At 45.0% G+C, this 13,281-nt stretch overlaps 1 protein-coding gene across 2 annotated transcripts in view; it reads right to left on the reverse strand.

The window, feature by feature from the left end:
• Nucleotides 1-13,281, reverse strand: part of EFHD1 (EF-hand domain family member D1) — a 343,907-nt gene that overhangs the window by 181,596 nt on the left and 149,030 nt on the right. The window contains exon 3 of one of the 2 annotated variants that reach the window (XM_086943853.1): nucleotides 9,914-10,106. The exons of the other annotated variant lie outside the window; for it this stretch is intronic. Coding sequence (XP_086799979.1) covers nucleotides 9,939-10,106 — 168 coding nt within the window. The 3' untranslated portion in view covers nucleotides 9,914-9,938. Of the gene's footprint in view, nucleotides 1-9,913; nucleotides 10,107-13,281 lie in introns of those variants that run through there. 2 annotated transcript variants of the gene reach the window in all.

Raw genomic sequence — 13,281 nt, forward strand, 5'->3', positions numbered from 1 at the left:
CAGCAATCAAACTCTCTCTGACGGTGAAACAAAGAGGGCGGGTTTCCTGGGGGTTTGCGGGAGAGGGCCTGTGTTCCGTTGGATAAGGGGCATCACCAGCTAGATAAATGGGCCATATTAAGCACAGCCCTAAATGAAACTCCTTACTAATCCGAATATAATGTTTGATACTTTATGTAGCAATAAATCAGCGAAGCCAGGGGGCGTCAATAACATACGTTACTATTACCCGCGATAGTACTCATTTTATTGACCTCGGAAGGAGACAGTTTGAGTCGGTTGGCAGCTCTGACCGTTACGCCACATCATGTCCCCCAGCTGTGCCACTCCCTCTACACTCGTCACTCCTGGCCATTAGTAATTATCAACACTTGCCCTACATCCCCACTCTTCATTTCCAGAGGCATCCCCTACTCCTCCATCTTACATCACCCATCCTTACTAGAAGCTTCATCCCCAATCCCCCCCCACACGAGAACACGATCCTCATTGTTACGTACTGCAGCACTCCCTACACACTGTCTCCTCGACATCACATCCTTACTTACAGCTGCACCGCTCCCCTGGTACATCTCCTATCTCATCGCCCCCCTGGGCCCACTCCCTTACAGCTGTTGAGTCGTCACTACTCATCTTCTCTCCAAGTCACCACGCATGCGCATAACTCACGGTTTGCCAGTGTGCCTTTTACTAACTGTGCCAGGATTTACACCTCCTAGCATCTCCTAATGCAAACATCCTTAAAGACATTACTGCAGTCTGCATTTACTCACATCGTGTACACTACAAACACGACCGTCTAAATTAATCCCCCAAATTAAGAACAGACAGATTTGCACTCTCCTTACAATTCAATTTTTCAATTCATTAAATAAGCCATCTGCTTCAAAAGACATATCGACCCGCACCCTAATAATACTGGCCCCCTGAGGCTCCTCTTGCAAGAACTTAAAAGCACCCCCATCTTCGTCCACCGAAGAGAATAGCTCATGTACGAGTGTAAAAGGAACACGGAGATGTGAACTACAAGGAGTTCACTTTCTCGTAAGATTTCGTTAACTAACATTATTTAAAGGAAAGACGGACCCCCGGTGTAATTGCATGTTTACATAAATGTCCATAACGCAATAACACCGATTAAACAAAATATATACAGTTAAAACATGTAAAAGCAGCAATCAAACTCTCTCAATCCCAAAATAAACCATACTCGCACATATACATATATATTGTTACACACTGTCACCACATCATCACTCAGGGACACCACCACACCACTCAGGGACACCACCACACCACTCAGGGACACCACCACACCACTCAGGGACACCACCACACCACTCTGGACACCACCACATCACTCACGGACACCACCACATCACTCACGGACACCACCACATCACTCTGGGACACCACCACATCACTCACGGACACCACCACATCACTCACGGACACCACCACATCACTCTGGGACACCACCACATCACTCACGGACACCACCACATCACTCTGGGATACCACCACCTCACTCTGGGACACCACCACACCACTCAGGGACACCACCACACCACTCAGGGACACCACCACAGCACTGAGGGACACCACCACAGCACTGAGGGACACCACCACAGCCCTCAGGGACATCACCACAGCCCTCAGGGACACCAACACGGCACTCAGGGACACCACCACAGCCCTTAGGGACACCAACACAGCACTCAGGGACACCACCACATCACTGATGTACACCACAAAATCAATCAGGGACACCACCACATCACTCAGGGACACCACCACACCACTCAGGGACACCACCACACCACTCAGGGACACCACCACACCACTCTGGGACACCACCACATCACTCACGGACACCACCACATCACTCTGGGACACCACCACATCACTCTGGGACTCCACCACATCACTCTAATACACCACCACATCACTCAGCACCATAACAGCATCACTCAGCACCATAACAGCATCACTCAGCACCACAACAGCACTGTCCTTGCTGGCTAACAACAAGCATTCCCATAGCCAATAGGACTCGCATTAGAAAAGTGTAAGCTATTGGCTTTGTAAATAACAATGCTATTAATTTAGATATTTTCAGTGCCAGCACATATAAAAAAAAAATGTCATTTGCAATACCAATAGCCCACACTTTCCTAATGTGAGACCTATTGGCAACGCCAGTGCTTGTTTATTTCTTATTCTCTTTTATTTTTTGTATTTCTTGCTGTCAATCGCCCTTCCGTCCTTTTCCAACGCCCGTTTTCTTTTTCGATTGCTATCATATTTCCATTTTGTTTAAAGGCTGCGTTTTTTTTGTTTCTTCCTCTACAATTCTGCATCCTCCTGCAGGCTTAGCTAGAGTCAAGGTTCAGTTTTTTTCTTTTAAAATGCTCTTTGCTTTTTATAATACGTTTGGTGATATGGGACAAGAGTGAGGAGGGGGCAGGAGGAAAGCAGCCAGGGCACTGGTTCTACCCTGGAGGCGCCACTTTGTGTGACTGAAAGATGTGGCGGTGAGAACATCCGTGCGCAGGGCCTTGGCAGCCGCTCTCCCTGCCATTGGCGGCAGAAAGGATTCTGACACACAACAAGTCTTATTGTGGGTGAAGATGGCAGCTTGGCAGAGTCTGCAAAGAAATGCCACAGAGAAGCCATTTTCCTTCCTCCGTTCGTTCTGCCGTAAGAGGGTGGGAGGGAGCAGCCGGGTCTTTTGAGGCTCACAGAGATGTACTTATTGGGTGCGGAAGGGAGCCAGAAGAACCAGCGAGGCAACCGATGCCCCGGGGAGCAGAGAAGGACCATTACTGGGGCAAGTGAGGATGCGCGGATCCCTCCTAAGCAAACACTGACTCACAGGGGGCGAGGGAAGGGTGAATGAGTGTACGGGGTGGGAGATTCGTTTATGAAAGGGATGCAGAATGAGAGTATCCCTGGCTGTAGGATTTGTGGCTGCAGGTGATGGAACCTGGAGGATGAGTTCATTTGTGAGGCAGAGGCTGTATGGTATGGATGTAAGGTATATAAAATGCAGCTGTGCACGGCTGGAAGGAGGGGGGTCTACCAGTGGGGGGCGATCAATGTGTTTGTGGAACCAAGAATGAAATGTGCGTGGGAGAGAAGACAATTATGGTCGGTGGGATGCCGGTCTGCGTGGGCTGGAGGTGTCGTTTGTGCGTGTGCCAGCGAATGAATGTGTGGACGCATAGGATGTATACACCCCTGGGATGGGTGGTTTGTGAGCCTACGTGGGTTGGAGGATGAATGCATGCATATGTAGGCAGATAAATGTGTGGGGTGGAAGGTCTGGGAATTATTGTTAAAAAGATGAGGGGGATAGCACAGTGTTGTTATTTTATGTTGTATATTACTTAGGTTTCCAATGTTCTGTTCGCACACTGAGGCTCCTGCAATATTGTCATAAACACAGTGTATTGCAAATATGAAATCTACCAATAGCATAAAACTGAGACTTTCTATGGGTAGATTTTTTTCTGCATACATTTGTTATTGTCTGAAGGTGTTTTGATTCAAAATACAGACACCACTGATCTTTCACAAAGTCTACTCAATAAGTCCCTCAGGACGAGTGCTTCCTAGTATAATAATATCCCAGTCCTGGTGGGTAGAGCGTATGGGTATTTGTTAAGAAAAAAAAGGACGAAAATGTGTCAGAGGATGAGTAAGTAAACAAGCTGAGAGATGGGTATGTGCACGGCAGGGGTGCAGCTACCATTAGTGCAGTGGCACTGGGACCCGAAGCCATGTGGAGCACAGGACTGTGTGCGTGGGGTGGCAAGGCGCCCGAGCGGGCACGTGATACTGGATGGGGGCATGCATGCGTTGAGTGGAGCGCGACGAACGCGTACACTGGGAGGGCCTTTTGGCCGGGACATTCCATTGCCGCGCTCTGAGCTCAGTCCGCTGCGCACCCGGTGAGGGGAACACCCCTCCGCGCCCAGAGAGTTCTCTTCATCCAAACTCAGGATCAGCTGCCTTCGCCCAGCTGCTCGGGCTCCAGGGAGTGGAAATATGTCGATCAGCTGTGCACGGAACAGAGCAAGCCCGGCAAAAGCTAGAGAGGGAGGGTGAGACTCTAGGTGCGGGCGCACAGAATGAGGAATAGAAAAATAAACGGCAGGAGGCGAAAAAGAAGGGGGTGCAAAAAATGGGGGAGACTACAGGAAGATCTGGACAGGAAGAGAGCTACAGTAAAGGTAACTTGGAGAAAATGAAAGTCGGGGTGTGAAGGAGAGAGAAAGTATAGAGGACGCTTGAAGGTGATAATTAGACAGGAGTGAAAATTAACAGACGGAGAGAAAAGTATGTACAAGGAATGGCAGAAAAGCGGGATAGGTGACGGGGAGTGTGGAATGCGAGACAGAAGCATTGAAAGGAATAACACGGGACCAAAGTCGGGAAGAGTTGGGACAGAGAGGAAAGGGGTTCCGTTGAGGTAGAGGAGCGAGACGGAGGTAGGAGTCATTAGGGACAGAGGTGGGCGAGCCAGAGAATTTACAAGAACCAAGCCAGACCCGAGCCTGGGTCCCAGTTTGGCTCTAAGAGCCAAAGCAAGAGTCGAGCCAGCAAAATCATTGTCATGCAGATGCTGGGCAGGGGTCTATAGAAAGGAGACGGGGAGGCGGCCGCAGACTGACCCACTGGTGGACATAGACATGCTGTGACAGTGTAGTGAGTGATAGTATAAGCAGTCACAGTCGCTCATGCGTCTCACTACTGACTCTGACCCAGTCCTACTTGTTTTTTAAAAAAAAACTATTGATTTTATCTCAAACAAATTAGCCACTGATAGAACAAGAATGGTGAATGCGGATACCATAATGCAACAGCATAGTTTGTAAGAGAAACAGTCGAATGACCACTTAGTGCTTCTGCGGGTAACTTCTGGACACGTAAACGGGGCTCTCCAAGCTCATGAGGCGGCCCAAGGCACTCTTCCACCCTTCCAGAGGTGGAGGGGCAGTGCTGTTCCATTCTTTGGCAATGTCCCTCTTTGGTACAACCAATCCCAACCCCATCAGAGTGGTTTGGTATTCATTACAATCTGTGTGTGTGTCAGTCGTTACTTGGAGAAGTGCAAATTTAGGGTTTCCAACACCTGCCTCCAGGCATGTAAGCACCCCATTCAAGAAGGGCAAAAATCACTTGCAGGCCCCACACAGTGTGCATCAAATCACGTCCTAGAGCTACAAATTTCAGACAGTTCTGTGAAGTTATCACACCCATCCCCCACAGTCTTTCCCGCGCAGAATAGACCGTGTAGATATTACATCCGGATGAGCTTAATTGTGGGGCAATAGCAGTTTTTCAGCCGGGGGGGGGCGGCTCATGCCTCCCTAAAGTCGTCATCCGTTAAAGGTCCCATGCCTATAGGCCCACACCTTGTGAAAATGATCAAAAGTGTTGTTCAAGTTGACCACTAATGAGCAATATACATCAGATTTCATGGGTTGTATTATCAAGTGCCCTGGGAGCACAACGGGTGTTTGCGGCCACTTTGCGTCCCCCCGGGGCACTTTGGTATTACAGAAGGGGACGTATATGCATGTGCATCCCTTACTTTAATACCGATAGCGCTGGCCCACATAAATCCCCAGCACTATCTTCAGAGGGCGTTCCCTCATTTACATGGGGGCATGGCTATGCTGCCAATGATAGTAACAACACAACTATAACCATCACACTCTTCCAAGTGTAACAATTCATACTATATCAGGCCCTCAAGCTATAAGAATGGTTCGGAAGGCAGGTAATAGTCGTTTTTATTGTACATTGAATTAATAATTAACTGTTGTTATGCTCATCTCTAAATTCGTGATACAGCGCCACCTTGTGACTACTGGTCATAAGCGCTGATGCAGACATTTAAGTGCCGGATCCAAGCAGCGGAAACCACAGGCTCAAATTAAGCACTAATTATACTCCTATATTCCCCACTATCTCTCTCAATATCCTCCACCTGCATACATCACACATTATCTCTTGACTCTTCATCACCATCTTATCACTCTCTTGTGCACATGTTTAATTTAATCTCTTCCACTGGAACATCCTCCCTCACACGCAAACCACCCTCTCACCTGCAATGACAGCATTTTCTTTTCGTTTGGTTGTGTTATTTGGACAGCTATGTTTTTCACACACTTTCTTACAGAAGTACGATTAGAAATGGCACATATGTGACCATCGCTCTATGTACTTTGTAGAGAGACCAAGGACTAGATTAGCATGTAGTCTGAATACATTTATGACCCACTGACCAGTACTTTGAGAAAGTCACAGTGCCTTACACCTCGGCTCCTTAGCTCTTAATTGTTGTTCCCCGTCATAAATGTCCACCCTCAAACTGAACTCACCCAGACACCTGGAGGTGACATAGCTCACTGTATGCACCATTCAAGGGGTATATGTTGCATTAAAAAACACTGCAGAAACACATCTGGAAAAAGCAACTACTCTTAGGAAATGCACACAAAAAAGAAATGTAAAATAGGAAATGTAAACAGGGAATACATCACTGACTAGGTTTTCCGTAAGGGTTTTTACAGTAATTATTGAGAAATCGGTCACAGTTTCCATCTGTAAAGTTTAAAGTTCGAGTCATGAATACAAAGCCCAGTTTCGAAGGCAGTTTTTAATTAGTGGCTGGTCTGACCCCCCAGGGGAACCCACCCGACTTAAAACCCTGCTGTGGGCCCGTCAGACCTCTGGGCCTTACTGCCAGGTACCCGCTGCATTATTGATAGCTATGACCATGGATGAGCTATAGGCTTCAGAGTGTGAGCCAAGGGAGGAAAGTCCTTCTCCTACCCTGCAGCCAAAGCCTAGAACGCCCTCCCCGTCCATGGCCGGCAATCTCCCACATTGCGCCAATTCAGGAAGGACTTCAAGATCTGGCTCTTCGGATGACCCCAGCACTCAACAGAGCTGCCCGCCCCGGCGCCTTGAGACCATCATGGGGGAGCAGTTGTGTTTTACCCTGATTGATAGAATGGCCCTCAAGTTTCACAGGTCCTTGATTCACTAGCTCAGCTCGTATTCTGGGGTTTATTTTCTGTATCCCATTACAAAATAAAGACTACATGTCCCAGAACGAAAAGCAAAAACAACTGGCCTGGCTCAGATGCCCATGTATATATATGCCCTGGAAAGCGGAGACCTCTGTAACCCAGCTCTCTAACTTTGCCCGTAGGACAGATCAGCCCCCCATAGGTCAGCCGTAGCAGCTGCTTCTCGTTCGCCTTCTGCTCACCTGCCCAGAAGGATTAAGCAGCCGGGGTTGTCAGCTCACTCAGGCACTCCCTGGAAGCCATTTCCCTTACTCCCCACACCCCACTTATTGCTGCCTGGCTGAGCCTGTGTCAAGGCCATAGATTCCAGCAGGGGCCAGCTGCAGGGGCCACGCGAGGGACAAGAACAACGAAGAGCGTAGGAAGAGAGCGCCTCCAAAGCGCCCCGGGCAAACAGACCAAGGTTCCAAGAGGGGACAGCTGCAAGGGACATGGTGGGAAGGACGGGGAAAGAACAATCAATAGTTCGGGAGAGAAAATGCACAAACCATCCCAGGCAAACAGACTGCAGGTTCCAGCAGGGAACAGCTGCATGATCCACAGGAGGGACAGCAAAATAACAATCAATTGTCCAGGGGAGACTGCCTACAAACAGCCCCAGACAAACAGCTTATGCTTTCAAATGTGCTCAGCTCATATGTCTCTCCCAGGCGTGGCACAAACAGGTACAAAGCCCACCTTCCCAGACATTGGCCCACACAGATAGTGGCCCTCCCTATTATAATGACGAGCATGTCAATCCTATACCATTGTCAATTTGTAAACATCTCTACAAATCTCGCGCCGGGAAACCCTTTGTGGGTAGCTGTTGCGCAACAAATGCAATAATAATAATAATATACCAGCTCCTATCCGTGCAATGTCCAGCTTGTACCTATCAGATTCATAAGTACAAAGGGGCAACCCTAGTGTGTGGCCACCCTGTCCGCCTTAGCAATGCCTTATGCAAATACAATAAATCAAGGCCATCCTACCAGCATTATAGGCCCCCGGGCAAAGCAGTGCATTGGGTTCTGCCTACACAAGTGCTCATAGGAATAAAAATGTTTAACAGAAAATTAGAGTTACATTCTGGTCTACATGTGACCCTATGCTCTAGGGGCCCTTGGGCAACTGCCCAGAATGCCCATGCGTTAAGACGGCACTGCAATAAATACGTCAGCTAAAGTTTGACAAACAAAGCACTGTGTTCTTCCAAGCAACGTTTGCTTCTCTCTCCATCTCTCTTTGCTGCCATTTGAGTATAGCGATATCAAAGAGGATGATGGACGGAGCGTTTGAGCAAATCAAACACTCACCCCCAGTCAACTGATATGGGTTTGATACATCACCATTCTTTTGCTCACTCCACAACCCCTGTTCAGACATGCCAACTCCCTTTATGTTGGCATTCCTGCCTACCAGTTGAATCGATTCCAGCTGGTTCAGAACCAGGCTGCACGATTGATTTTCAAACAGCCCAGGCACCAGCATGTTCGTCCACTGTTAAAAACCCTTCATTGGCTCCCTGTAGCCGAACGTTGTAACTTCAAACTAGGCTGCACCATCTTTAAAGCGCTGGCCGGCCTCAGCCCAGCCTTCATCTCTTCTCTCCTATACCACTATGCCCCCTCCCGTAACCTCCGATCCTCCCATCTTGCCTTACTTAAGATAGCCACTTTTAAACGCAAGAAACATGGAGGGCTCAGATTCTCGTTTCTTGCCCCTTCTTTTTGGAACGCACTCCCTTTAGAGTTTAGGCTTACCACCTCTTACCCCACTTCAGGTCTCTACTGAAAACCCACTTGTTCTGTAAAGCACATAACTAGGTCTTCCTTCTGCCCCCCCGTCCCTCTTTCTCCTCCCCGTTCTCACCTCTCCTTATCTGTCTCCCTTTTGCCCATAGCGCCAAGAAACCGTTTGGTGTAAGTGCGCTCTATAAGAATTTTTACATTACATTACATATGCAAATCAGTCTGACCCTGTGCCTCATGGGAACAGTCCAGCCCGAACTGCCAAGCCATGTCTTCCCTGGACAAGAAACAAGCATCCTTGGACCGGTTTCGGGTTCATAACCCTCATCAGCCAGGCTATCTTCAATCCAGTGGCAAAGTGAGCAATGGACCCACGTCTGGGCATAGCCTGCCAACTTAGGGCGAACAAAGCAATACCAAAGAGGATGATGGATGGAGCGTTTGAGCAAATCAAACACTCACCCCCAGTCAACTGATCTGGGTTTAATCCATCACCATTCTTTTGTTCACTCCACCACCCCAGTTCAGACATAGGCATATTCAAATCAGTCTGACCCTGTGCCTCATTGGAACAGTCCAGCCCGGACTGCCAAGCCATGTCTTCCCTGGACAAGAAACAAGCATCCTGGGACCGATTTCGGGTTCATAATCCTCATCAGCCATGCTATCTTGAATCCAGTGCAAAAACAACAGTTGATGGACAGAATGCAGAACAACGTCATACATTCACCCCAGTACAGAGATCTGGGCCTAAATCCATCGTTTTTTTGCACTCCACACCACCCCAGTTCAGACATGGTCATATGCAAATCAGCCTTGACCCTGTGCCTTATGGGAACAGTCCAGCCCAAACTGCCAAGCCATGTCTTTCCTGGACCGGAATCAAGCATCCTCGGACCGGTCTCTGGCCATCAGCCGTCCTCAGTGTGAAGATATCATCCCAGGCTATCTCAAACAAAGAACCATACTAGCTATGTACTCAAAATCATGAATGATAAGCATAAACTATAACACAACAATAAAAAATTTATATCAAAAAGGATATTTTTAATTTAAAAAGAGAAAGTAATTTCACATTTGTATCTTATATACATTACTAAATTAGTATAAAACATATATTTCTTAAGCATAAAACATATTTGATTAAAAAACATTCAATAGACAATATTGTTGTCTTATGTATTGATATTGCGGCTGTAGTCTGCCAACGTGTTTCGACACGACGTGGTGTCTTCCTCAGGACAAATTTTTGCAGCCCAATACTCTAAAAAGAACAAGACATTTTCAGTTTTCATTTTTATATAGAGCAGAAGTGTTATAGTGCATGATCACATTTTGTTTATTTAACACCTAGAGAGAAGAAATTGCTATTGACATACTGATTCTTATTTATTTCTTTATCAGCAATATCTCACTCTCTAAACATAGCATAGTATTGGATATGTATAGAAAAAGGATATTCCATTGGAGGTACTTAGAGACAAAAGGGGGGGTCCTAAAAGATTTGAATACATATTCAGTTTGTTTACCAACAGATATACATAGAGCGGTATCTTTCTTCTATATAGTTATTTTCTGAGATTTTGGTACGATGTCCACATTTAGAGGACTTTTTTGATGAAAACATATGGATCACTTTTTAGTCAAAATCCCATAATTAGTCATATTATTTTCTTATAACCCCTTCAAAACCTATACTTTAAACCGTAGGGTATTTCTTTTCCACAAATCATTCACATAAGGGAAATTGTAAGTGATGGATCAAGAAAAAATAGAGATAGAATTCCGAAGACAGAAAGAGAGTATATTCATGTTCTATCAGTAGCCAATATAGGACGTAAAGTAAAGCTGACTAAAGTTTTAATCTTTTAAACTATTTATTTATTTTTGTTCTGGTATCCCTAACATTTCATTTTCAACTATCCTCATTCATCGTGTAACACGCTTACAGTTGTCTAGTTTTATATCTTTAGTGTTCCGTTTTTTTACCTTGTATAAACTTTATTTCTTAAAGTACTTTGAAATCCCCGTGTAGTTGTAGCGAAGAGTGAGGCACCTTCGAATATTTATTTCATGGTATGTGAAATCTGAAAAGACAGGACAACACATCTAGGTCTTTCATTCTATTTGAATTTTATTTTATTTTAATAAATCTAAGCTCTTAGTTTGTATAGACGCGATCTTTTGTTCATATAGTATCGCCATACCTTTTAATTAAGATTTCACTGCTCCCATCTCACTCTTTGCGACTTAAAAATATGGAACATCTATTTCTTTTTTCGGAAAACCTGTCCTCTCTGATGAAAAATATGGTTACATATTAGGATACCGATTGATGTAACACTTTAAAAATCGGATTTCAAAAGGTTTTGTCAAGTATAAATTGCTACTAAGTATCTTACCGCCTCGAGGTCTGCTTTAAAATGAAGCGGGACAGTTAATGAAGCCAGTACACACTGGTTGATGATGATAGGTGGATCGCTCAGGGCGTTGCGAGCCAAAAGGATAATCCTGTTAAGACCCTATAGCGACGAAAGAACTATAATGAATATTCATATTATTTTTATTTTTAGACGAATATCGTCAGCGCTCTTCTCATTTTATCGTGACACGTCTTCCTACCTTAAACAAACAATTTTTCTCGGCAAAAAATCCCGAGTCTCGTGTATTTCAGGGACCTCTCGCGTTAATAAACATCCAGTCTTGTTGAGTGTAGCTCCAAGACGTGGTGTTCTTCTTAAAGGGATCTCTGAGAATATAACGATAGGAAATTAAACTTATGTTGTACCACTGTTTAAAAGGGCAACTGTTTAAGACGCGAGGGCCAGGGGCAGAGTAACGCTTACCAGAAAGATGTTCTGTTCTCGTATTCTCACCAGGTACCGGTCATTCGTTTCAAGGAAGGGATTTGTAAACTACCTTCCTATTGGTATTTATACTCTGGGTTTCTAATGGCCGGCATTCTAGGCCGACGCCCATATTTAAAGTTATACTCCTACCTAAGCCGATTGTTGTCAGAATACTGTTTAGGGTCCGATGTAATCCTACGCTGATTATTCAGAGTCTTATTTCTTTTCATATTGGCTAATTATTATCGGAAAGCTACTTATAGTCCGATGTAATCCTACTCTAATCATTCTAGGTCTCCTCTCTTTTTGTATTCAAACAGAAATATAATTTATCCACAAATAGTTGTTATGTATTTGCATACAGAGATTATTTTCTCAGAAGTCTCTTTTTTTGTGTCTAATTAAATTGCAAGGGTTATGCTTTGGTTACAAGCACTCCCATGTTTTATTCCAGACAGGAAGCACAATCACCTTGTAAATACAATAATTCACATTGATTCTTTGTATTTATAGATTATAGAATAAAATGGCGAATTCTAGAAAAGATTCACAAACCCAACAATATGGGTGGTGACAAAATAAGAAAAAAACGGGAAATATACTGGATATTCACTCTTAATACGTTTAATCATGGCCTGAACCAGGAGTGCCCCTGGGAAAATGCCATAATATGAAACAGTTAATCTATATCTTTCCAGAATATTTATTACAAAAACAGAAAACGGTAGTAGCGGTATAAAAAAAAAAAAATCACACCTATTGAAATACAAATTTAGTGGGTAAATGTATCCTGTAGACGTCATATGGTTGTACTATAACAGATATCTGGACAAACTACTGGTCCCTGGCTCACTTTGCCACTGGATTCAAGCAAGCCGGCTGAAGACGGCTGAAATACCAGAAACCGGTCCTCGGAAGCTTGTTTCCGGTCCAGGGAAGACATGGCTTGGCAGTTCGGGCTGGACTGTTCCCATGAGGCACAGGGTCAGACTGATTTGCATATGGCCATGTCTGAACTGGGGTGGCAGAGTGGGCTAAAGAACGGTGATGGATTAAACCCAGATCTGTTGACTGGGTTTGAGTGTTTGATTGGTTCAGATGCTCCGTCCATCACCACCCCCTTTTGTACTAAAGCTGTCAAATGCAGCAGATGAAAGGACCCACTGCACAATACGTTTTTACAAAACATATCAAAGTACTCGTTAAGCAGTCCGATGAACAATATATAATTCCAATTGAGTAACAATTCTGATAGGTTCAACCCAATTCTGTTTATTGTCAGGCTCGAAAAATTTACTCGCCCACTCACAATAACGAGTCAGATTTTATCAGGCCGAACTACGTTTTGCCCCTACTGGTCAGTTCTTGTGAGTGAACATAATCTTCAAAGGAACAGGTGTTTTGTTCATTCAGAAAGTGAATGAGCAATACAGATACCTTTAAATCTTTATTTTATCTTGACACATTTGCGGTCTGTTCGAGGAAAGAGGCCAAACATCAATTTGTCTGTTTACTTATTGTTGCATGGAAAATGGAGCTTATTTTTTTTTCTCTCACTAAAGTTAGAGATTTTTGTCAAGTGAGTTGTCT

This window comes from Lissotriton vulgaris, chromosome 11 (assembly GCF_964263255.1).
Source record: "Lissotriton vulgaris chromosome 11, aLisVul1.2, whole genome shotgun sequence".
NCBI classification, from domain to species: domain Eukaryota; kingdom Metazoa; phylum Chordata; class Amphibia; order Caudata; family Salamandridae; genus Lissotriton; species Lissotriton vulgaris.